Consider the following 25,935-nt stretch of genomic DNA (forward strand, 5'->3'; position numbering starts at 1 on the left):
AAATCTCTAGATAGAATCAGCAGTGTAGAATTTTTGTTTTGAAGCTCTAGTGTCATCATCTGACATGATGGATTTCTCTTTGTGCATTTCGGAGCCAGGCTTGGTAAAGTTTATGTAATGTTACTTAGACTAGCCACCGACAGCAGGTGCGCATGAAAACGTCACAGTACACCACAGTAAAGTGTAGAAGCTTAAAGGACTCTTAGTGGCACCAGCAAGGATGGTTAAGCATGAAAACGTGAGGGAGATTTTGTCAGCTGGCATTCCCACCTCCTTCAGCACTGCAGCCTCTTTAAATCACACTTTGCTAAGAACTGCTCCGATCTGGCAAAGAAAAAGTTAGAAAGAGTATAGGAGGGAAAGAGGAGGGGAAAAGGAGGGAAAGATGGGCTTCCCTGGAGCCTGGAGCTGTAACTGTGAGAGAAGACTGTTACGCTATCTTCACAGAACCCTTTAGACCGAGGAAGGATTTTATCTCTCAGTCCTCTGGGACTGGAAAAGGCAATAGAAGGTTATTTCCTGAGAAGTGAAGCAAAGAAGGAGTGAGTGTGGAGAAAGAGAAAGAAATAAAGGAGGGGAGAAAGAGGTGGGTGTGGAGACTTTCCTAGTTTGCTGGATCCGGGACAGGAATTGAACTGGAGGAAAAGAACAACCCAAAGCGACAAACCCACAAAACAACAACAAAACACAAACACAGCCCATCGCGGTAACCCTCCGTCCCACCTTTTCACACTGCGATTTCCACAACAAAAACATCCACGCACCATCTGAGGCGCCTCTGGGTCACAGTCAGAGATACACAAGCAAGTCTCAGTGAAAGAAATACAGTACATAAAATATTTCGACACTTTAAAGTCCTGCCTCTTTCCTACACGGCTTTTTACTTAGTCAAAGCCACACAGAACAAACAGTTATCAAAGAGGAGTTGGGAGGCAAAGGCATAACTCAGTGATTGAATGGGAGAGAATAAAGAGAGAAAAAGCCTTCAAAGAGACCCGTGCAAGGGAACCCTGATCTAGATCTGGGTCAGCCTGGGGTTTTCTCCCTCTTCTCGATTAGTTCATAGAGACACTGGATTAAAAGAAGATCATTTTATAGTTGACAAGAAATGCATTGGTGTAATTACTTACTAGTGCTAGGTTTATGAAGCACCTCTGATATTCTCGAGCAACACTCAGACTGCAGCAAAATTATTTGTGTGAATTTGACCGCTGGAATGCCTTAGCTGTACAGACTGTCCAGATGTTAGCTGTAGCTGTTAGCTAGCTAGCGGCATACACACTAACAGCTCGGATTCAGAAACTCCAGTTCTTTGGTATTTTCTTCTGGTATACCTCTTTCCCCTGAAAGTTGGTTTACACACTGAAAAAAATAATTCATTGGATTTACTCAATTGAATAGTGGACATTGGTTGCACACAATTTTTTTGCTTTGGTAGCCACTTACACAGTTGTGTTCAAGCAACCCAGATTATTCACCTTCAAGCAACACAGACAAACACAGACTATTCATGCTCAATCAACACAAGTACTTTATATTGCTATAAAGTTAATGAAATGGGATTATTGTAAATATTCTTTTCACATGAAATTAAATTATAATTTCTATGTTCTAAATCTATATGTATTAATAAAATAAATTACAGTTAACCAAGGAAAGTGGAAATCAAGGGCAACGGCACTAGTTAAAGTTTCTTGAAGGGGTTTTGCTTCTCATCTGAGAGGCTTATTTAGTTCTGATTGAACAACTACCATTCAGCCACAACTGAAGAAGCCTCTTAGATGAGAAGTGAAACGTCTTCAAGAAACCTTAGCCAGTCCAGTTGCCATTGATTTCAACCTTTCTTGGATAACCATGACCTGGATGACTCGTCGTTAACATTTCACTTAACTATTCTAAACACTAACAATATATTTTCATTAAAAACTATGAGTCCGTTAAATTCTGACCTTTTATTCAACAAATGAATGTGCTTCACAGGTGTGTGGCTAGAAAGAAATGGCGCTGAGTTTCCAAAATTATATGTTCACCATACCATGGGGATATCAAGGTTTGACAAAGATATATAACATATGTAATAGTAAAATGTGCCTAGTACTGGACAGTAATCAAAACTGTAAAACTTTGTGGTACTAACACCAGGCCTGAAACACTGCTTCCTGGGGTGTACTGCATACTGTAGCTAAGAACACATACATACATACATACAACAGCTTTTTCTAAATGCATCTGCATTTCTATAAAAAAAAAAAAAAAAACATCAAGAAACACCTTAAACGTACTGTGGGAAGCTTAAGATTTTTGAGTGTAAAATTGTAAATGAAATGGTAAAATCCCAATTGCATTTCCAAAATGCATCTGCATCAACAAAAACAAATATACATGAACTGTCCTGTGAGAAGCTCAAGGTTTTTGAACAATGCATTATATATTAACACAATAAAATGGAATGGTTAAATTCAAATGTGCCTGGTACTGCAATCAAAACTGTACAACTTCACTTTCACTGGATTGGGGAACAAACAACCAGGCTGTAACATCACTCAGTCAAGGAATGTAAACTGTAGCTAAACAATGAAAAGGTGCATCCCAGTCAATCCCAGCAACAGTCATGTCCAAACCAGGAAGACAAATACATTGAGTCCCCTTCCCTGGTGTAGCTTTGTTGTCTAAAACAGGTAAAATAATTTCTAAAATTGAACTGCAGACTCCATATATAAAACAATGCACTCTAAATATTCCATGGGAAGATAAGGGTTTTTGAACAATGTATTAAATTTGAACACATTTACACATGGAATGGTAAAAATCACATGTTCCTGGTACTATGAAGTAATCACAACTGTAAAAGGAAAATATCACTGGACTGGTAGTCCCAAAACCATGTTGCAAAACCAGTGAGTCCAGGAATGTAGAGTTGGAGACTATTACTTTGCCAAAAATCATGTCCTAATCCAGAAGAGCCAAGAACAATGAGCTCTCTTCACTAGTGGAGCTTAGTTTTCAGGCTTTGAGCCTTTCTTGACAGGTCCCCCGCATCCAGCTCCATGATTATCTTCTGAATTATCTCAAAAGTGTAGCGGAGCTTTGTAGGGTACTGCATGTTTAATGCATACAAGAGTCCAAACAACATTGCAGACGCAAGTGCTACATTCTCAAGATCTCGAAGTGCCACCACACCCTCGATGACTAGTCCAACGTCAGAGGGTTCGCTGGTGGCAGTGTCTTTCACGACATAGATCCCCACAGTCGTCATCTCTATGGTTTTGAAGAAATGGGTCTCAGCCATTTCCTGGTGAAAAGAAAGGACAATTATTTAAACTCAGACCTCATTAGGACATAGGGCATCTTTTAAAGAGGTAATATTATGCTTTTTGGCTTTTCCCCTCTCCTTTATTGAGTTATCTCTTTTTTGTGCATGTAACAGGTTTGCAAAGTGAAAAAGCCCAAAGTCCAGCCCAAAGGGAGTTCCCATCTCCCACAGAAAACTCTGCTCTCAACTGAAAACAGCTTGTTTGTAGTTCAGCCCTTCACTTCCTTTACTTGTGACGTCACAATGAAAACGCGCCATAAAGCTTGCCAAGCGGCTAGCGGGGTCAGGCACGCCCTCAAACCAAGCTAGTCTGAGCGGAGGCCCTTTGGCTCCACTCGCCTTTGTTTGGGTTTCCATTGTAGAAATGTTGTACCTGTACCTGCTTCCAGGTACTTTTTTTCGTATCACCTCACTTCCGTCGAGGTTCCAAGCGAGCTGAGGGAAACTAAACTCTAACGTGAAAACACGACAAACTGCTGATTGGTCAGAGAAAATATTCACTATTCACTGCATCATCATTGCTGCACCAGACAGAGGCCAGCAACAGAAGGTTTTATATTTTACAGTTTTCTTATGAAATGTCATCACTAAATCCACTTCTGAGAAGTTTTGAGGTGAGAAATCAGCTGTGTAGATTTCCAATATTGACAGTTTTACAAGAAGTGATGGCGGAACAAAAATGTGCTTGAATATTTTCTGAGTTGAGGAGCTCTCCAAGTGGCTGCAGGGATTGCTTCGCCGTCACACAGACCGCTGCAGCAACAACGGCAGAGAAAACACAGCTGGAAGGTTTTCATACCGCTTATCTGTCTTTACATTCTGAGGAATATTCAAATGTTTTAACCGCAGACTGTATATATTAAGAGCTGTGTGGATCACTGGTGTGTGTGTCGCATTGAACATTACGTCACAGCAGTTGTGTGTGGTGTTGCTATCTCCAATGGAAAACGGAGCAGGGCCGAGTAAAATGGAAGCATTTTTTGGCAAGGCAGCATAGATCGTCAGAACACCGGCAACAGTTCAACGTTTAGTCCTAAAAGACGATGCAATTCTGGATACTAATACATGGGACCTACTTGGTAAATCTGAGGGGCAGGCTTTACAACGCCACATTCACAGCATTTTTTCTCTCGTCACTGAAAAAGAAAAGAAAAAATAAAATAAATAAGGATAAATCAAAGAAAGTTATCACAAATAAGTATTTCTAATTAAAAATAAACATGCTGTCAAATTATGAAATATCAAACAACAACAACAACAACAACAACTAAACATACTAGGGGTACTCCTATCAGGATTTTCGGGGCCAATCTCCATTTGCTGGTCATAGTATTGTCCGATCACTGTGTCTATAATGAAGACTGCAGAACTATATTTTTATTTAAATATCTTTTACAACAATTTATATTAATTATTAAGATGACCCTTTAAATTGCAAATACAACCAATATAAAAGCCGTAGCTTAACCTTCTTGCAAAAAAGTGATTGCAGCCTCAGAATGGTTATTTATGTCTGTGTGAGCCATAATTCATCAAATATAGCTCTCATAATTGAATGATTCAGTCAATAACTAGAGGCTGTTAGCACTTTTTGTCAAGTGCAATACTGCATAATAAGGTTGTACTGGCCATTTACAAAGGTAGGTTATTTTAACAAGGACTGTATGTCAGCTCACATATAGTAAGTAGTGCAGTGAGACCCTGCGAATCCAAATCAGTCTGCAAACGGAGCCTCGCACCCCATCTGAAAAGGCTTTAGATGCACCAACGCTAAAACTTGTGGCCACCTACGTGGCAGTTCTCAAGAACGACTTATTAATGGTCACCAACGTATATTTGGCAGAGAAACCGAGAGACAAGACAAGACAAGGAGACGGCAGATGCGTGGAATCTCCTGCTTTCTATATTATAATTTTTAAAGAAACTTGCTATATTATAGCTGGGTCTGGTCAAGTTATTATTTAACGGCAGGCCGAAACGGCCCTCAGGCCTCTGGGAGATCTCCCTTTGCAGAATCCCTCCTGTTTTTAAACATGAAAGGTAGTCAAATTTGTAGGTTGCACAAGTTGTAAAAACTACTGGCTCAAAAAAATGGTTGCAAAATGCAAGAAAACATTTTAGACTGACATTCTGTGGGAAACACTGAATACCCTACTACAGAACCCTGCCCTGTAGGGCAAAAAATGTGAACATTACTCACCACACAAACGTGAGCCCACACTGAAAGAGCTGACTCCACATGACATGTACGGAGTGTGAGTTTAGTGTCCATCTGCAACAACCAAGAGCAACATAAATTAACGTTACCATGAAATAAAAAGTAGACTATATGTTAAAATCATAAGACTTTCAAGTCAAACTCTTCCTTCTTGTTTGATGAACAGCTAAGAACCATTTAAAAAACACATTTTGTAGATAAAGTGACCCTTTGACTTACTCAAAATGTATCATCCAACTTAAAACATTAATGCAGTTCCTGGCAAAGCAGTATTTTGGGTGTTTGCGCGCCCCGCCCCCAAAGTTGTTTTTTAATCTCTCCAGTAACCAATAGATTATATAAATTAAACCCAGTTAGCCAATAAACACAGGAAAATACAACCATACACATTCTGATATCAAGTATCTCTGGCTAACTATGACTAACGTTAGCTCAAATTATTTTAACATTACCTTGTTAGCTCATAGTTAAAACAAACTTTATTTAAATTCGACATAAACTAAATAAAACTTACCAAAACCTTCTTGTTCCAAAAATGCCCAATTTCAATTTGCTGCAACAAACCTCTAATTCGTCGAACCATTATTGTATTCTGTCTGTAAATTACACGGTGCACGCTGTCTCTCTCTAACGTTACTGTTTCTCTCTTACTGGTAAAGTTACTCTGAGCTACGCAACCGTTTGTTGCAGGTGCTTAACGAGCGGTCAAGATCATTAGTCTCACTTTCATCTTGTAAAATCTGATATTTACTTTGCTCTCTTCGAAAATGGGAGTCCCAGATTATTTCATTGCGGTTACCAGCAGGCTATTAGCAAAGCATACTTACAGAGTTGAGCTGAGCGACGGTGGGATCGACCCAGGGCGAGTTGAGCTGGAAGCTGCAAGAGGGAACGTCGGAAAAAGCGCGGACTATTCTTTCTTCTTCCTGAAATGCATTTGCACCCGTGCGTGAATATTGCGAGAAAAAATGAGAACTAATACATTCACTTAATTGACTAACTTTATCCCAACATGAGCTAAATATGTTTGTTCACACTTTCTGCATTTAATGTGCAGTCCACACAATGCTATCACGTTTCACTTAAGAACATAAAACCCTTTAGTAAAATACACTAAATATAATTTGATAAATCTAACAGGTGACCAGTCTCCCTTTTTTCAGTGCAACAAGTCATTCAACTTCAACCACCAAGTGTGAATTCGTTCCAGTGCGTGTCCACTTGTATCTGTCCATTGACTTCATGTGCAGCTGCACTGCCTCGAAATTTGCCTCGCATTTCGAGTGAACATACTGTCAGAGTACTGCACGTCTGGTGCCACTTTTAGCTTCAGGTTAAAGCTGCAGTAGGCAATATGAACTTACACAATGCAAAACCTTCCACCTCATCACCCCGCTAAGCCAAATGACGCACCAAACATGCATACCCATTTTGCTGGGCTTGAAGCTGAACATAAACGTGGTACCGATAGCACTTACCTGTCAAGAAGGAGTAGGGAAACCGCAACATTGATCCTCAGCCACTTACACTCCCACAGCTCTCGCCATCTCCTCCAAGGTCTTCCTTCTTTTGGCATGTTTTGTATTATATGTGGTTCTAAGGAAAGGAGATATTGGAAGACACATAGAACCTGGATGACCCATGTTTGTACAGAGTCGCTGTGATTGGCTAGTTACGTGCTAGCTAACCCTGATTCAGACCAGGTCCAGTTTAAAAAACAAAAAAAACAAATACAAAGGCACACACAGACATATTTTTTTAAAGGAACACTTCAGTTAAAGGTGGAGTATATGATTCTAATCCAATACACATCAGCGAATATCTCTTTACGGCCCGCTAGCCATCCATTCTGTGTGTGCACCGGAAACAATTCAGTGTTTATGCACAGCTTTGGCTCTTTAAATGGGAACAAAGAGGCTCGGGCCCATCCACACCACTATTCCAGCCATGATTTGTCTGTCAGGTAACATTAAATTACTTGCCCGGGTAGGTAGGCAGAAGGTGGAATGTCTGATTTACTGCTCTATTTGGACTTTGTGAGTGGAAGCATCTGATACTAGCAGTTTACAAGCTGCCATGTATGCTGACATTTTTAAACAGTTTGCACTTCATGGAACACAGTCGATTCACGCTTAATGGGAAACAAAGGAATATAGTTACTGAGAGAAGATCGTCAAGACATCACCCTGAATTTTATTAGGCAGCCCCAAAAGTCCGAAAATGGTGACGAAATTCACTTTCAAAAAACGTACATGTCTTATGGGGTATATTTGCGCCACATCTAACTGTCAATGGCTCCACTTTAACTGTCACAACTATGATTCTGAAATGCTTGATAAACAGGAGCCCAGACTTGCACCACAGTCTCAATTATTCACTCACATGAAATCCTCCGCAGTGCTGTCTATTCCCATGTGGTAGAATCTACAGCAGCGTAGGTCGTGGGTCTATGTGAATGTGCTTGGGGGAAAGGGGGGGGTGGGGGGGGGGGATGATGGTGTTCACAACATTCCCCCTTCCATCCAACCACACACCTCCTCTTGCCATCTCGAGGCGAGGGTGACTTTGAGCGGGAGATTTACTGATGCCGCCAGTAGCCACGCAGTGGATGACAGGGTGCTGTCTCTGTCCTCGTTCATCAGAGAGAAAAATGGACGGGAGCAGTTGGGCGCAGACAGGACTGAGCCATCCATCTCGGCCGTAATTATGCACAAAGCAGCTGACATTTCTTGTTGTCGTGCTTCCTACTGTGCTGGGACCCTGTGAGATGGACGGAGCTATGCTGTGATCACCTCTTTTCAAACACAACATGAACTCCTGCACTCCTCCACTCTGCCTAACCGATCATTCTTTAATTAAATAATAGAGGTGGAAAATGGATATGATGGATGTATCTCAGCTTAAATGACCTCCCCTCTGATTTCTAATACAGGGTAAATTTCACGTCTCATGTAGGACTGCGACTAACAATTATTTCCTTTATCAATAATCAGTCAATTGAATAATTGCTTAGTGAATGTCAGAAAAACAGTGAAATCAGTTTTCCACAGCCCTTCAAATTCCTTGTTTTGTCTAAATGCACAGCCCAAACCATGTTTATTAAATGACTTAAACTCACTACTGTTGGCAATTAATTTGCTGTTAACTAATAATTGTCCAGCAAGTCTCATGGATCCAAGATCTTTTCATTATTTCCTTTTTTGTTCCATTTTTCAGACTCGCAACACAAAAGCTGGAAATCTAGATTTTTCCTGCTTGTCTTAGCTTTGTGTTTTCTTGAAAACACCTCCGTTGAGAAACACAATCCTAGAATGTATCACTGTTCCTCTCCTGTGTCATTTTCCTTTGTCTGTCTTTGAAAAATGATCCTTTTCTCATTGGGGGTGAGGGGGTCCCTTCCCTGCATCCCCCCCCCCCCCCATGTATACTGTACGTATGTGTATGTATGTGATGAGAGGCTTTAAAGACTCTTGGAGGAGCAGTTTTTACAAGACTGAGACACTATGCTGCTTCATGAGGCCTCCACCTCTGTACGCATTTCCTTGTCTGTGCCCTATTCATTGGTGCAGACTCACCGGCCATTTATTTGTATTCTGTCACACTTTAGAGGAATTTTCCATATGTTCGATGTAGGATCTCGTTGTTGGACGGAAAGGTTCTTTCTGTGCGGCTGCCCTTTTTCACACAAACTCAGTCTATAGGATGATACATGCGAACAATGAGCAGACACTGTGCAGTGCCAGACAAAGGCCCGAGTCTAACTGTATAGGAATTTAAATAGAGCAATCCCATAGGGTCCATTCTCTGTTCACCCCCACATTGAAGCACAGTGTTTGGAAAGAGGAGAGCAGGAGAAAGAAAATGGGTTAAAATTCTGTCATGCAGTTCTACCCTCCATTCCACTGTGGAAAACATGATTAGTTTTTGTCCAAAAGTCCTTGTGCCTATGGTATTGTTCCTCTGTATTGTAGTTAAGCCTCTTTCTACATTTCCCACCATTCTTTCAAGACATAAGAACAAAGGGAGAGCAATGTATAAACAGCAGCCTTTTTATTTCTGCATGTTACGTTTCATGGTAGCCTTTTGAAATAAGAAGATATTTAGAAAATAGGAGAAGGTGCCAGGTTCAATATCTGTTGCGAAATACCAGATAATTTTTTTGCTACAGAACCATGTTGCTGGGACCAAATGTTGATGTGCATACGCTATACTGTATGTGTTGAAGGAAATGGGTGCAGGTAGGGATGTGAAAGCAGCCCTGGGCTTCCAAAAATAGAGAATCATTCAAACCAATAATGTGGAATTTGCATGTAGTGCTGTGATTAATCCATAAATCCAAATACTTTACAAACATTTTACAGCACATACATATAGCTATGTATGCACGAACTTCTTGGTGTCTGATTAATTTCCAGTATGCACTCACTCTAACAAGAAAAATGGGGATAAATTACACAAGCAAATACAGTTGTTGGTATAGCAAAGAAGACTACAAAGAAACCCAGCCCCTTAGTGGATCTCTCCAGTCTCGGACTAATTTCATTGTTTCCAGACAAATGAAAACAAAATAAAAGAATAAGTCCAGCTCCCTCCCATGCGCACACAGCAAGCAAGCGCAAGAGAAACAGCAGCAAGCCGTGGCCTCCTTGACACATTTTTTTCCATCTTTTTTTAAATTAAATATTCTCTCTCATCCTTGGTGTGGAGCTATAAGCGCTTCAGGTTGCAAGGGGGGCGGGGAGTGGGCTTCTTCTTTTTTTTATTCCCTTCTTTAGGAAACTAGATATATTTAGAAATAGGCACTTTAAAGAATAAAACCCCAACACCAAAGACATGAAGATAAAAAAAATCCCCAGTAAGGACCAAAATCCCACCCCTGATAAATCACATTAGGAAAAAACAGTAAAAGGAAAGAAAACTAGAGAGGGATACTTTTACACAGATGGAATGGTAAGTCCATAACTGTTGAAATATTCACAGTAAAGTCTGTGAAGATGGTTCAATTATGGTTTGTTCTCTGAGAGCCTCTGACAGACTGTTCGTCATTTATATCACCTTGCTACAGAGTGAGTCTACAGACAACTATTCAACGTTTGTGTTGAAATAATTTTAAGGTCATGATGCAGCTGTATGTAATGGATACCTCCCTGTTACTGCTGGAGACTGAAGACATTTATTTGCACATAAAATTGACTGGTGTACTGACAAGCTCAAAAATATAAAACAGCAAAAGAATCTGATCTAACTGCAAGGGTGCAACCAGTTACCAAATAAAAAAGATTGCATTTTAACAATGTTGGTATTATATATTTTATATTTCATATATATATATATGACATGTAAAATACATATAATATATATCATTAATTAGTAGTATTTGGACCATGACAACAGTGAGTACAGACCAGGCCAGTATTTCTCGTTTGTGTTATGTAAGGTTACATAATATAAACAAAGTGCAACTGACTGAAATTTCATCATCCAATTTTAACTGAGCATGTAGTCAAATAAGGACTAAAGTCTGGACTGAGTCTAAAGTCACTATCAGTCACGATAAGTAATTCCGTTCATTAAGACATTTTCAGTTTTTGAATGCATTTGTTTCTTTTGTTACTGTTAAAACTATAACAGGAGAATGTTTTTGATCAACAACAAGATCCTGGAGAATGAGAATTGACAGAAGAACATGAAGCACACTACATATAGGTACATTTGTGGGGCGGCTTATGGATGGACATCCATTACTGGATGGACTTTCTATTGAAATGTCTGCATCTAAAGAGTTGGGAATGACCTATCACATTACATAATTCATGCATGGAGCTTGTGAATAATGAATGTTTCTGCACCAGTTGACGTGGTGCCAGAGGTGGAACAGCACTGATCTGTGTCCGGCTCTGCATATCTGCAAACCAAACACTGATGCCACAGGTTGGCTTTTTTCTGTTTTTTTTTTAATATATGTATTTATTTTTTGTCCAGCATGCATGGTTACACAGCACAAACACTAAATAATGAGACATCAACACGACAGCGTGCTGTGTTTCATTAATGTGTTGTTGTTTTATAAAGCTCTGTTTTTCCCTTTTTTCCCCCCTTTACTGAGATATTATGAGGATAAAATTTGCCTCAAAAACTGAGTCATCTTTTAATCTGGGCTGCTCCTCCCATCGGACCAACTGTCCATGTTAATGTTTTATCAGGCCTTTAAGGCCCATTCATCACCCTCCTTTGTGTGGATGCCAATGAGGCATCAGGCCATGGGAACCCAGTGTCTCTAAAGAGCCAGCAGCTACTTGCTGCTAGTGACTGCATGAACCTGAGCTTTATTAATAAACAAAAGCTGACGTGTTTGTGGCCTGAGAACTTACGAGTGATGAGACCCACATTAGAAATATGCCAAGGCAGGAGTCGGAGAGTCAGAGCCACAGTTGGTGTCATTAGCACTGGAGCAATGGACCCCAAACCAGCCTGGGGCTGCTCATCAGTACTTGTCACCAGGCTGGCTTCATTAGTCACTGTCCAGATGACAGGAGCTCTTGTAAAGGATATCTCACCCCCTGTGGAGAGCCAAGTATCCAAGTAAATAAGCTGCTGACCTCCAGAGCATCTCTGGTCCTGAGGGGCCAGAGAAGGGGGAAGCCGAGGATGAGGAAAGCCCAAAAGTGGGATGAGGTTGTGCAGACCACAGGGCATAGCCAGGCAGGGCCTCTCCTTTCTGGAGAATCCTGGGAGCTGACCTGCCCCTGACCCCATCTGTACAATGAAGTTAGCCGACTGGTGGCTCCTGCAAGCTCTGATGAAATAGCAGATTCCCCAGAAGAAGAGAGAGAAAGAGAGAGAGATAGGGGAAGAAAAAGTCTGGGGCTCTTCTGAAGGAGAATGGGATACCCAGCAGTGACATGCTAATCTGCTTGGTTGATGATTAGGAGTTGGGGGGATGGATAGGTTGGAAAGGCAGAAATGAAATGATGAGGGAAAAAAAGTCTTGGCAGCTTTTTGATGTCTGCCTTTTGATTCTGTCTCTCTGCTATGCTATGTAAATGACAGCAGCCCTGTCAGAGTGGAGGGATCTGTCCATCATGTGGACGTGTGATGGGTGATTGTGCTTTGATGTTGAGGTTCTGTCTGGATCTTCCGTGAGGCACGATACACAGGACTTTTTGATTTTCATTTAATGCACCTCTTTATAAGCAAATTCACAGACATGGAATTAGAAACACCTTGATCAGATAGAATCAACAGCATTTGAAAAGAAGTGAATGGGAGGTTTGTGCTCACTTTGTGCTTTTACTAATCCAATACCAAGACCCGTTCATAACATGATCCATTTTATTTTCTGACCTGCCGGATGCTCTTAATATTCATAAACCTGCCTTGTATTTAACCAAACAACAAAACAAATATATGTTTGTAGTATTTGTCTTTCTGTTTGGTGATGTTGTGTTTGGTTATGTATGTGAAACAGATATTACATTTATACAGGCTTTTTGCAACAACCAGTACATTTTGGAAAGAAGGAAACTAAATGCTGACCACATTCCGTTCTGTGTTAACATAATGGGGAAATGTTGTTTATTAAAGTAAATGTTGATACTGAATGCATCAGTAAAATGTTCACTGACAACGTATTTCATTTGTTTTTCAACAAATTATCTCATCTTGCAATACACCCTCCATTTATGGTGGCTACAGCATTGTTACTTATTGTTAGCTGGATTTTTTTTAATGGTTTGTTTAGGCACTGGCAGCACTTAGTTAAGGCAAAGATCATGGTCTGGTTTAACACAAAAAATGTCCCAATGTGTTTATTCAAATTTTAACTGACAATAACCATCTTAACCAAAGGGCTTTTGTTGCCTGCACCAAACCACAGACTGGACTCAGCACGCTACCTGCTCTGCACCAAAGACAGACAAAGTTAGCAGCTAGCTAGTGAATATAGTGAATCTAGCAGCTAAAGATCCAGAGTTTTCACAGAAGTTGGTGGAGACCAAAACAGAACAAAAAAGAGTCAATATTGGAATTACAGTATCACCAGGCGGCCATTTGTTACCACAACTGACTACAGTGATATTTTGGATTCAGAAGTGAAACACTTTTATCATCCTGGCACTGAGTACTAAGTTCTAAATTGGTTGTGTGGGAGACACAGTAATTGGAAGTGACAGTTTGACTCAAACAGACGATATTTGAATCTTGTGCTTAATATGACTTTTTAAAGTTTTGTTTAAAATGTTCAGGCTTCCTCATGTCCTCCATGCTGGGTGATATCACAGTGTCCGTACTCATGTGAAGCAAACAATGGAGAGTGAGAGCCAGAGTGGCACAATATATACAACAAATTCTACACGTCGACAACAATCCATTAGAGAGACTCATACATCACTGCACTACAATAGCTGACTTCACCCACTGAAGACTTCCATATGGTGTGTGATCCATCCACACATACACACACACACACACACACACACACACACACACACACACACCCTCACACAGCAGACTGTGCTCAGGCCATGAAGCAGAACATGCTTCAGTTGTATCCACTGTATGAGCCTGGGGAGAGGGAGGCTGGCCCAGAAAGTCCTCCTGATCGTTTGCACTTTAACGCCAAACCTTCTCTTATTCATGTGTCCCATTGTGCTTGCCACAAACAGTGTGCTCAATCGCATTATCATTACAGAGGAAATCAGTCATATTAAGCCTCTGCACTGTCACTTGCCCCGCAATCTCAGCAGTGCACTGCCAAGAAAGCGTGGCAGGGCATATGATGCATGTGAAATGAGATTTGCATAAATAGTGTTGCGCCATCAATTATTTACTTTTTTCCCCTCCGCTAAAAAAATAAATACATAAAAGATGCTGACTGCTTGCTGAGTACGTCCCTGAGGGTGCATCAAACAGGTGTTGTTCCTGCGGTTGAGACTTCATTGACGGCATTATTGTAATAATGACATAATGACCTCATCATGCTTTCAGACGTAGGTGTGGAGGGAGGGGAATTGGGGGCAAACAGAGCATGGGAGCAGGTGGTGGCTCCTTCTCAGGTCTTTCTAGTGTAAATCATTATATGGCTAATGGGCTCATGACATCGGTGTTATTCTATTAGAAAAGGAAAGGCGTTAAAGACAGGGGGAAGTGAGTCTCAGCTGAATCATCTGTGAGACACTCAGAGACTCACTCAGAGATGCATGCCTCTGCCACCCACAACACACAACCGAAAACTGTTTACTAGGAAAACAGGACATGAGGATTAGTCATCAGGATGTCTGTGACACATAAAGTCACTACTTCTACGTGGTTGTTAACTTTCTATTTTGTCATGCTATTAAAACCTGGAATAATGGATTTGCTTGAGTACAGTCATTAGAGAGCCAATTAAAACTGACTATATTTTATGTTTCATAATTACAATGTTGTTCCTAACAACATTTTATATTTAAGTTTAGTTCTAGTCGGTGCATTAACACATTTTTAACCAGTACCCATGTAAAGTATAAATATATGTGTATGTTTGTTTTACTAACATCATCGTGTTATATAAGCCTTGTTATTTAACACACATTCCTCGATAAACTTTTCACAATAGCAATGTGTATGATAATATAAATAAAATAAAGGTGATTGTCAGTGGGACTGGCATTGCCAGAAATTACATACAATACAGGTATTTGATTCAATATAATGTTAAAAATTAAATTAGAATAGATATACAGTACTGTGCAAGAGGCAGGTGTAGACATAGACACGTTAAAAGATTTATTAACAAAATGCAAAGTGAGTAAAAAAAAATAAAATCGAATTAATTTTTGGTGTGACCACCCTTTGCCTTCAGAACAGCATCATTTCTTTAGGTTCACTTACACATAGTTTTGTGTGAGTGTGTGTGTGTGTGTATGGAAATATTTCACATTTACAAGTAGTTCAGTGTACTTCAACATCAAGCATTACTTCAACTCCACAAGCCAGACATTAGGTGAAGTCAGACCAAAGCGCTATTCCAGTAAATAAAGGATTGTATTCCATTTAGCTAATATGTTTTGCAGTAGCAGGAATACAAAGGTTGATGGAATCACTTGATTAAGGCAACAAGCAAGTTTAGTCTACTGAACAAATGTTTAGTTATAGTCATTCACCTACCTTTACCAGTCAATTAACACACCAGGGGTAAACCTCTGCCTTTTTATATGAATAACATAACAAATGATTGATGACCAGCCAGCCAACTGTACCACTTTATAATTTAACAGCAAGCATGAAAAGTCAATATCTCTTTTTTACATTAATACTCAACCTCAATTCAGAAGAATTTGGTCTGGCTTGGCTTGACTGGCCATATAATGTTTTTCAAAAAATGTTACATCAGTGTCCTCAAGTGGAACCCAGAATAAGAGCCTGACTGACAGCAAGAAGATCAAGCATCTGTGTGTGTTTCACCATGAATAATGAGTGTGTGTGGGTATGCAGGCCTTTCTGAGCCCATGCATGTGTGTGTGTTTGTGTGTGTGTGTGTGTGTGTGTTTGTGCGCGCACACACGCACTAGAATGTGTATGCTTATGCTTGTGTCGGTCTATTTGTGTTTAAGAAGGCGGGTGAACATATACCAGTATTTTGGGTGATTATGAGTGGATTAACATGTGTGTTTTAAACGGAGGGTTTTCTTTTCTGGGTAGGAGCAGACTACCAGCTGGGGCTTCAGCTAAAGCCACGTCTGCTGCCACAGTTCACTGAAGGACACCTCCCTCCCGTTTTCATCTGAAATTTCATAGATGCATTCAGGCAGCTCAATGACAACACATCTGTATTCCTGCTCTGAACCTCCCTGCACCAAGCAAGCTTCCTTACTAAGCTGCAAATTGGCATGCTGGGACTATCGCTTCACTCATCTTGAACAAGTCTTTTGTGGTTTGAAAAACTTTTTTCTTACTTTGTCATTGACGGAGAGGCACTTTCATAAAAACTTAAAGTAAAAAGTGATGGCTTTTATACTAAGCATATTGTGGGGGAGGAATACTGTTACTCCTTGCTTGAACGATTTTATTTACTTTTACACTGTGGTTCATTTTTATTCACATAGCCAGGGATGGAAATTAACAACCGCCACCTGCCAAATGCGGGTGGATTTTCCGTTTGGTGGCCAAATGCCACATTGGTGGGTAAATATATTCGGCATGTAATTTCTATTTGACACTAAATAGGAGAAGTCCGGCGTTCTTGCTGGTTGTGTGTCACACTTAAATTGTTCCCCGACGTGCCAATGTATGTAAAATTGTTTACCACACGGATTAGGGGCATTCATTGGTTGTTGTTTATGTTCTTTTCATGTTACTTGTGGTTGATTGGAGTAGATTTGTAAGGGGTGGGCGTTAGGGGACAGGCGACAGGAGTCGGGAGGGGAGAGTGAGAGTGTAGCCGCTTTCATATGGACATCAGCACAGAAAGAATATCTGCATTTATGTCGCATTCACTTATTCATACTGAACAAAAGTTTGCAGCTTTATCCCATGTGAAAGGGCCTTTATCCCGCAATCACGTGTGCTTTCACATAGCGCTCCGGCTTTACCGGAACCAGAGTAATGCAGCACGTCGGCTGTGGCTTTTCACAAACAGATCGTTCCGTCTTTCTGTCTCATGTCTGTCACCAACTTTCCCTTCTCAGAGGAGGATAAAATCTGCTCCATAACTTTCATAAAGTGCAGCAAGACACCAGATTGGCGCAATACTTCTGTGAAATAAGGCAAAGTGAAAGCTGCAAGTGTTAGGAGCTAATAACTTGCTCTAGGAGTGTTTTTAGTTTTTAGCTAGGTGGTTGGAGGTCCAGTCAGTGTCTGACACACTGTCAGATCTTCTAATGGTCCTGCTGTCTTCCTCAGAGATCAAGGAGAATGATCCATAGGCTGTATGAAAAATGTTGATACCACAAAACCTGTGATGCTGTGGCTCCAGGAGGCCAGAAGAGAGGGATTGTAGAAAGTGATGAATCATGGTTAAGAGTGATGAGATTTAAGTTGAATCATTAATAAGCATCTTGTAAGTTTCTAAAACAATTTGCTGTTACGTTGTATGTGAAGTACATTTAATAGCAATAATATAATTTTGCTTCAAATTTCACTCTGGACTCAAATTTAAGTTTGTATTTGACATAATACCTTATTATCTCAATTAAAAGGACAGAAACAAATGTATATGTGACACAGAAGGCAATTTATTATTTTGGCCAGTACAAAATATATTTGGCTAGTAGATTTTTTCATCTACCAGCCACCTTGGCAGTTAAGCCAAAAAGTTAATTTCCACCCCTGCATACAGTCTTTATAGGTCCAATACAAAGGCTATGTTTTATTAGCAAATCTGGAGGGTTCCCTGCCTCTGCGGTATCAAGGACGGCCCTGTTTTTCCCTGTAGCATGGCCACTTGTTGGGGTGAGGAGGTTGGACGGTGTGTGGACAGAGAGGAAGAGGGTTAATCATGTTTGCAACAGGACAGGCTTCCCCTTGAAGTGGGAGACAGTGGTAGGAAGTGTCCAGATTTATGGTTCTTCGTAGCCGGCCATTGTAACCGCCTTCACCATGGCAGTTGACCAGCAGACAGAAGGGGAGAGAGTGTGAGAGGAGCTGTAAATCACAGTGAGAGTGTGGCTGAGACACACACCCACATACGCAAACACATCCAGCCCTGTGCTCACAGTCCACAAGCAGATAATGTGTGAAGGAGGGGCGGCGCTCCAGTAGTCCGCTGACAAGATAAAGCTGTTCTTGCATGAAAAGTTTGGAAATACGTTTTCTTTTTTCTATTTTTAGGCTTGACTTGTGAAAGTTTAAAACTAAAAAACTAATCTTCAGTGTATTGAGCAAGGTACATGACCTTAAGTCCAACGAAATCCTTTCGAAAAACATTCTTTGGTTTTCTTTTTAAAAAATCCACAGTCGAACATTAAAATAAAAATAAAAACTAAAGCCACACATCAAGGCCATCAATTTGTGCTGGAATTCTTTAGACCGATATACGCATGTGAGTTAGGGCACCATCATCACTTAAAGCTGGGGTAAGCAGCATTAGAGAATTAGCAAGACCTAGATTTGCCGGTAGGCCAGCAAATCATTTCATTCAGCCTTATTACAGTCCTGCAACAGCCACAGATAAATATACATTCAACAAAAATATAACAAAAAATGCTTCTGAAATAAATTGCCTACCCTACCTTTAATTTGGAGGACATGTTAGAGCATGTACCACGTATCAAAGCAGACTCTGGGTATAAGTCTAACCCAAGCCCCTTGTTTCATGTCATTGCCCCTCTATCCTCTGCCTTTCCTGTCTTTCTCAACTGTACTGTCAAAATAAAGTGAAATGCCAAAAAAAGACACGAAATGGGCGGGCACTGAAACAATTGCCCTGAACCAAAGAAATTTTGGATCTATGCCTCTCATATCAGGATCCATGAGTCAACTGGCAGCAGCAACATGAGCTCCTGTAAGGAGGGTTAATACAGACAAATCACAGTTACTCTCTGCATCCCCTGGGCTAACTGGCACTAATGACTAGCCCCGATATCTCCTTTCAAATACAGGAAAAATGACTTTGATTTTGGCAAAGGAAAATGAATTATCTCTATCACATCCGCCATCACAGAGGTTTATCATTAGCTACGGTCTTACATGCATGTGTGCGAGACTGTCACTGCTGGTCTTTAGGTGTCTTGTGGGTGTCCTGTTACCACACTTCACTCAATCCCTCTCAGTGAATTCACTCTCTATCTCTTTCAAGCACCATCGAGTCTATTTCCTTCATAGGCGGTCTGAGGATTGCATAACCGTGTGTATGCATCTTTGCAAAAAACATGTGTGTGGGTGTGTATAAGGAGGCAAGCGGTGTGGAAGCGCTACAACCACAGCCTAGCCCGAGCTGGTATCTGTTCGTCAGAGCTTAATGGTTTCAGCAGATGGGGTGGTCTCTTGTCATATTCTGACTGCTGTGCCCACATGGACTCTGGCCTGGTTAGACCATCCATCCTTGTGGCGGCTGCGAGGCCCCTCGCAGAACGTGCGCTGTGCCCTGTGTGTACACAAGATCTCTGGCCTCGGTGGGGAATGTTTACTCAGCTGAAGTCCAACAGTGTCGCACTTTCTCCCAGCTGTAGTGAACCGACTGGAAAGGAAGTCACTTAGGACACATCAATTGACCAATATCAGATATGACCAGGCTATGCTGAGGTTCCTAGCTTTATTAAATGTCTTAATGTGTCATTTGTAAAGGTAAATTTGACACAAAGCAGCAGAACTTCGCAAGGTAAGCCAAAAAACAAAACAAAACGCTTTCTGTAAAATGTAAATTAGTGACTCAAGTGAGTCTAGTCAGTTTCGGTTAACGCTTTGACTTGTGGTTTCCAGCACATTTGGGCAACAAATGTCTGCATAGAAATGTGAAACATTCAGCACACATCAGGAAAAACTACAGAATTGGTGGCTCTACTGTTATTTCTGCTTGGGATGAGACAGATATTATGTAATGTTCTGTAGACCTACTTACACTAAAGTCCGTGGAGTGACAGATTACATTAATGGTGTTGCAGGGATGTGATAATAAAAAGCTGTGATCGGGCACCTAGTTTCTCACACTGGAGGCAGGCTGGCTAAAAATAAGTGTTCAGTTTGGATGGGTTGCTGATGGAAAAAGGACATTCTGAAGGAGACACTTTATCCATCTTTGACTTGTGCTTTCTAGACAGTAACAGAGGAGAACATTTTTAACATGTTCTTTCAACACAAATGCATTTTTTTCCTACAGACTGTGGTGTAAAATAATCAAAAGTAATCAGAATCTGAAATCTATGATCTATTCTTAACCTTCCCTCATGTGCTTACGTCGCCTGTCCTCTTTCAACTACAGACCAAAAAAAGAGGACCACAAAAAAAAATGTTTGACTACACCTTCAACCCTTTGCACAGCAATAATTCACCTTCTCAATCTGTCGGCTCCAGCAGCACAGTAGCTCCATCACTGTGCAATAATGCTGGACTCAATCGTAGGTAAGAAGATGATGCTCTGCAGATGGTGATTCTCCCCACCGCGATAAAACCAGCTTCTGCCAAGTGCTGACGAGATTTATCGCTGTGTCTATTTAAATGTAGCCAATTTCACTTTAATATGATATTAAAGAATGATGCATGCCTGCGCTGCTTCAGATGCTCCCGTTAAGGGAGTCTCGTCTGCCCGTGGCAGCATTCAAAACCCAGCATGGCGAGTCAGTGATACAGCTGATGTAATGTTCAATATTGATAACAGCCCTGAGCGGAATGGGCTCTGATCATTTAGGAAAATATTGTGCGTTTTTTTTTCAAACTACCATTTCTTGGCCCCGCGCCTGGAGTCACGCTGCCCATCAGTTCAATTTGATGGGCAGATATCCACATAGCTCTTATCACCTCCAATGAAGTGAAATCTGTGAAAACAGAGCAGAGCAGAGTGCCGCTCTGCATATGAGGTGAAAACATGCTTTGTGGGCATGTCACTCGAAAACAGGAATTGTTTCAGAGATCTATGTTTACCAGGTTTATGTTTTCATTTTCACTTTGTAGAATAAAAAAAAACATGTTAGAGGCCCTGAAGAAAGATGTTGTCTAAAACATGTCTGCTACAAATACAAATTATTATAGTTTTGATGTATTTTTTCTCCCTTTCCAGACATCCATCGCATTTCATTCATTTCGGTACAACACAAAAATACCAGCAGAAAGTTATTATTATTTTTCTGAGGTAATGCACTGCAGATTTTTCAACTTGGTCTCCATTTAAAGAATTAGTACAGCTTTTTACAACTTGGGTCTTATTTTTGTGGATTTGGCCCTCACTGCTATCAGTGATAATTACATTTTGCTCATCAAGTTAATTGCTGAGATGAAAAGAAGTCTTTTGATATAGAAAATGAAGGTGAACGGTCCAATGCAAACATTCCTCACAGTTTACCGGTAGTCTTCTTGGAAGGTGGTTTCCTATCCATACTTGGCGATGTTTTGTACTCCCACAGTTTTCCTGTGCAATGAGAGATTATCACTGTAATTTCTGATGCACTCAATGTGATTTGCATTTAATGCTCCTCAAACACATTCACGCTTTCACAGTTTTCTCGGTTTTTAGACAAAACTGCCACGTTTACGATCATGCATGTGCCTCTGTGTGTGTGGTGGTCCCTCTTCCTGCCTCTGTGTGCGTCTCCTGCGGTCAGTGTGTCAGCTTTTGTTGATTTCCGCAGGGGAAGTTGCCTCAGTGCTATCCTCAGACAAAGCCCTGACCCTGGGGTTAAGGAATGTGAACCCGGGGGTTGTGACGATCAAGACCTTCCCTCGGGGTGGACAATGCTGAACACCTCAGCAAACGCCCTAATGATCTCACATGCTTTTGTGTTCCTCATAGCACACCTTCTTCCTCAGCCCTCAGTCATGTCCACATTTAAGTGGAATCAACAAAACAAAATGGCCTCCCAATAAAAAGGAAATCAATTACGTGTCTAAAAACTTCCTTTAAATTGGATTCCAGTAGCGCTAAAACGATTAGTTGATTAATATACAACAGTTTTGAAAATTAATTAATTGCGTAAGTCATTTATTAAGCAAATAAGTCCAGTTTGTCCAATTTGTTGGTTGGATGTAACAGGCTATTTGCAGTTGTCACCTTAGACACTGTATTGACTAAACAATTAATCAGACAAAAATTGCAGTGTATATTCATCCGTACATTCCTCAGGATTGGAAACCATTGTCAATGCCACTGAAAGAGGCCATAATCGCTTTTACGGATGGGCTTGTTGTGAATGGTCAAAGTACAAAGGAGAGCAAAAGGCCCTTGTCCCATTTATCACCCACTTTAAGAGAGGGAGAAAGAGGAGGAGGTCGGCTGTCAAAGCAACCATAGCAGGGTGTATCGTAACGGTGGTCTCACATCTCCTGAGGCCCAAACACATTGCTTAAAGTGGAGAAAAACATGGAAAAAGAGAACAATAATAAAAGACAGAACTGAGCCAAGAGATATCACAATGAAGAGTTAAGTACAGGCTCAAGACCTCTGCGAGCAGAGGTGTGAGGCGTTGAGAAGAGCCAAAAAGGCCTCCTGAGAATTTATATAGATGGAGGTGAAGGGTCAGACCACTATTAATCATAGCCAAAGTTGAGGATTAAATGGCTCGTTCTAGTGGGCAGATGAGAGAACCCGGCCTGATCGAGGTGTTTAAAAAGGCCATGTTGTGTCTGTCTTCTATTACAGAGTGAAGGCCCGAGGCAAAACAGCCCCCCCGAACCGAGGACAAATAGGATGTCCAATCGCTGTGTTTCCCTCCCTCCCTCTGATGAGCATTTACCCAGTCAATTAAGACACTTAACATCACAGCGCTAACATGACGCCGTCTGATGATTGATAAATGTTTACTTGCAAGATGGATGAAGGAAATATTCACACAAAAGCACGGCCTTGAGTGGAATAATCAGCCATCCGCAGGACTCATTTCTTTTCTTTCCTCACACATCTGCACACCTACACAGAAACACACCTTGAATCAGTGCCCAGTCAGACTTAACTTTACTCTTTTTTTTTTGTTGCACAAGTGCCTTTGATCTTTGATGTGCCATGCATCGCATTAATTATGTATCTTGCCTCGGTACAAACGCGGCGAACACCTTCCAGTGCTTAATTGGAGCAGGCTCATCACAGGGGCCTAGAGGATGGCTGCAGGAGGCTTATGTATGCATTGGATCGCTCCTATATGCACTGCATAAGGGATTTTTTACAGTACGGACGAGATGTAAAGCCTGCATCTGTGGTACTCTCCTCCAGTCTGGGACATTTTTCACTCTCCTGGAACACGTGCAGGATTGAGTGTTGATGCGGAGGAGGTGCACACAAGATGGATGTGGCTTGAATTAGGCATTTATAAGTCATGGCCAGAACAGCTTTAGCAGCAGGAACAATGACAGAGATCCAGATCTAGCATTGCTCTAATGCTAATGGAGAGTTATGCAAATTGCGCGTGCTGCCGCTTACTGGAAAACTAGCCGTGGGGGTCTCATTTGAATCTGCCTCAAACTTTTATGCATCTGCAACAAATTCATAGATTTTTCTCTCGTTTTTTGTGCCATGTTGGCAGATCACAGTATGAATGTAGTAAACATTAGCAGATGTAGAGTGGGGAGTTGAAAATATTGATACAGTATTGTAACTGTGTAACATTTTATCTTGCACAACTTTCTTGGTCTGGATTAACTTTTTTGGTTGTTTTACCCAACCCAATATAAACACAATATCTCATTGTTAGGAAAGAGTTATGTTAGCCATTATAATTTGCCATTTCATTAGCCTATATGGATTTGTTTGAGGGTCAGAAAACTCTTTATTTATTTATATATTAATTTAGTTTCATTAGAAAAGAACAAATTTCCAACGTTTTTTATCTGAATCTGAATGTACTAAACATTCAGGTAGGTCATTTAAATAAACAGCAAATAGCCTACGCAGTTTTAGTTATTTGGACATAATTTAGATTATTTCTCCTTTATCAAAACTTTTAAACGATTTAATAGTTCTGGTATACATTCTTTCAGATTTACACTGGACAAAATGCTATCAAACCTCTAAAGTAGGTGAGTGTGTTTGATTTTCTTCTGTTGTAGCAGCTTCTAGAGAGAGAGAGAGAGAGAGAGAGAGACAGGCTAATTGTTAATGCAGTTGAAACATCTACCCACTGAGCCAACAGCCTTGCTTCAACAGATGTGACCAGGTTAAAATAACAGGAGATAAGAAGTGGAAAGAATAAGTACCTGCTGCTCAGCTGAATGGGCTCCACGTGCTTTACAAAAACCTCTACTTGGAGGATCTGCAGTCTTTTCATATCTAGCATGAAATGCGCTGCATGGTTTCCTCGCTTTTGTGTTGTTTAACTTGGAACTTCGAAGCTCCCGTGCGCATCTGTGGCGTCGCTGCAACTCGGCCTACGTTGGTGGGAGTACCCCCTGCAAAGGTCCCTTTTTTGCAGTGCAGATCCAGTAGTTGGAGTTGTTGTACAGCGAGCGCGAGAGGGAGAGGAGTGTGAGCGCAGCAGCTGGCTGAGCAAACAGAGGCAGAAACAAACAGAGGCAGAAACATTAGGTTATCTTCCGAGACTATCAGACATCGACCTGTCACTTTTGCCGCTTCGTGCCGAGTCCCCGTATACTTGAAGAGGAGGACCACAACCACAGCAGCAGCAGCAGCAGCAGCGCCCTGGTCTGGTCGAGCAGCCGCCAGTGAAGAACTCCCAAACGCGGTCGTCTCAGCTGGCATGAGCTAACCTACCAGGCAGACATGGAAACCAAACCGTTCTTGTCATTGGGTAAGTTTGTTTTGTTTAATGACAACACCTTGCTGTGTTATAAATGTGATGGATTTTTGATAGGACTTTTCGTCGGCAAATTAGTGTGAATTGTGCCCTCGCGCTGTTTTGTTTTTTTTGCCCCCTTTTCTCCTTTTGACAGCGCGTGGAGCGAGTTGCAGCAACATGTTTTAGATCCGCCGACGAGCTGTATAACAGAGCCGTCTTTTAATTTGACTAACGAAGACTTTGTGGTTTCTTCTAATATGAAAGCAGACATTTCCTCTTGTGTGTGTGTGTGTGTGTGTGTGTTGCATGTGCCCAGCGCTGCCATTCGAGCTGATGACATTTCGCTTTGATACGGAGTGACACCTCGCCTGGGATAAGCTGCGCGCATACCCCGCGTGCGCTGCAATTAAATGTTTACTTGTTTGAAGTTCGCTTAAAACCCTTTTCATGTGATTCATGTCAGTCCCACAAAGGGAAAGTGCACGCCGAGATGAAGCTTTGTGAGTTGCTTCAGCGTTTGCTTGGCGCTTTAACGAGTTCGGCTGAACACAAAATATTGCAATAAACTGTTGAATTTGAACCATGGAGTTTTCTTTTTTTAGCATGTGTTGTCTGCATTAACCTAGTGTGTGTGTGTGTGTTGTGCACAGGTTATGTGTGTTTTCTTAAAGTCACCAGGTAACTCTGAATAAAGACACACTTTTTTGTAAAGCTTTCTTGTTGTTCACGTGACTTGGTTTAACTTGCGGCTGAATGTACTTCCTTTTGACTTTAAATGTGAAGCTAGTGGTTTGAATTTGAATCCAAGCAGCATGACGTTTGTGATTTAAACTTTGCGATGTGTTCCAACAAAGCTGCTTGACTTACTAAGGACTGTCTGAGGTTTTTCTCCTAAGACTGTGCTTAAGAAAAGATGAAGGCCAACTTCACCAAAGTCACAAACAGGTGACAGACAGGTGTAACAGCTCTAGGATCTCTGTGTATTGTCATTTCTGAGACCACAGAAAATAGAGTAGGATAAAAAGTAATCTAACGCATGTCATGTTTGAATT

The 25,935-nt window shown here is 41.1% G+C and overlaps 1 protein-coding gene and 2 long non-coding RNA genes across 7 annotated transcripts in view; 1 reads left to right on the forward strand and 2 right to left on the reverse strand.

The window, feature by feature from the left end:
- Nucleotides 1-17,723: 17,723 nt before the first annotated feature.
- LOC119915062 lies at nt 17,724-19,822 on the reverse strand. Its single transcript, XR_005446886.1, has 2 exons — nt 18,740-19,822; nt 17,724-18,152 (listed from the first exon to the last, which is right to left on the reverse strand). It is a non-coding gene; the product is annotated as an uncharacterized LOC119915062 (long non-coding RNA).
- Nucleotides 19,823-21,262: 1,440 nt separating this feature from the next.
- LOC119915063 lies at nt 21,263-24,633 on the reverse strand. Its single transcript, XR_005446887.1, has 2 exons — nt 24,345-24,633; nt 21,263-24,203 (listed from the first exon to the last, which is right to left on the reverse strand). It is a non-coding gene; the product is annotated as an uncharacterized LOC119915063 (long non-coding RNA).
- A 23-nt stretch (nt 24,634-24,656) lies between these two features.
- The window catches only part of rxraa (retinoid X receptor, alpha a), a 110,594-nt gene continuing 109,315 nt past the window's right edge, over nt 24,657-25,935 (forward strand). For all 5 annotated transcript variants that reach the window (XM_038734627.1, XM_038734630.1, XM_038734629.1 and 2 more), the window contains exon 1: nt 24,657-24,895. Coding sequence is in view for 1 of the 5 variants with exons in the window: in XM_038734628.1 (XP_038590556.1) it covers nt 24,868-24,895 (28 nt within the window). In the remaining 4 variants the exon portion in view is untranslated. The remainder of the gene's footprint in view (nt 24,896-25,935) is intronic.

Source organism: Micropterus salmoides, unplaced genomic scaffold (assembly GCF_014851395.1).
Source record: "Micropterus salmoides isolate LMB-PRFRI ecotype aquatic unplaced genomic scaffold, ASM1485139v1 Ms_hic_scaffold_20, whole genome shotgun sequence".
Lineage (NCBI taxonomy): Eukaryota > Metazoa > Chordata > Actinopteri > Centrarchiformes > Centrarchidae > Micropterus > Micropterus salmoides.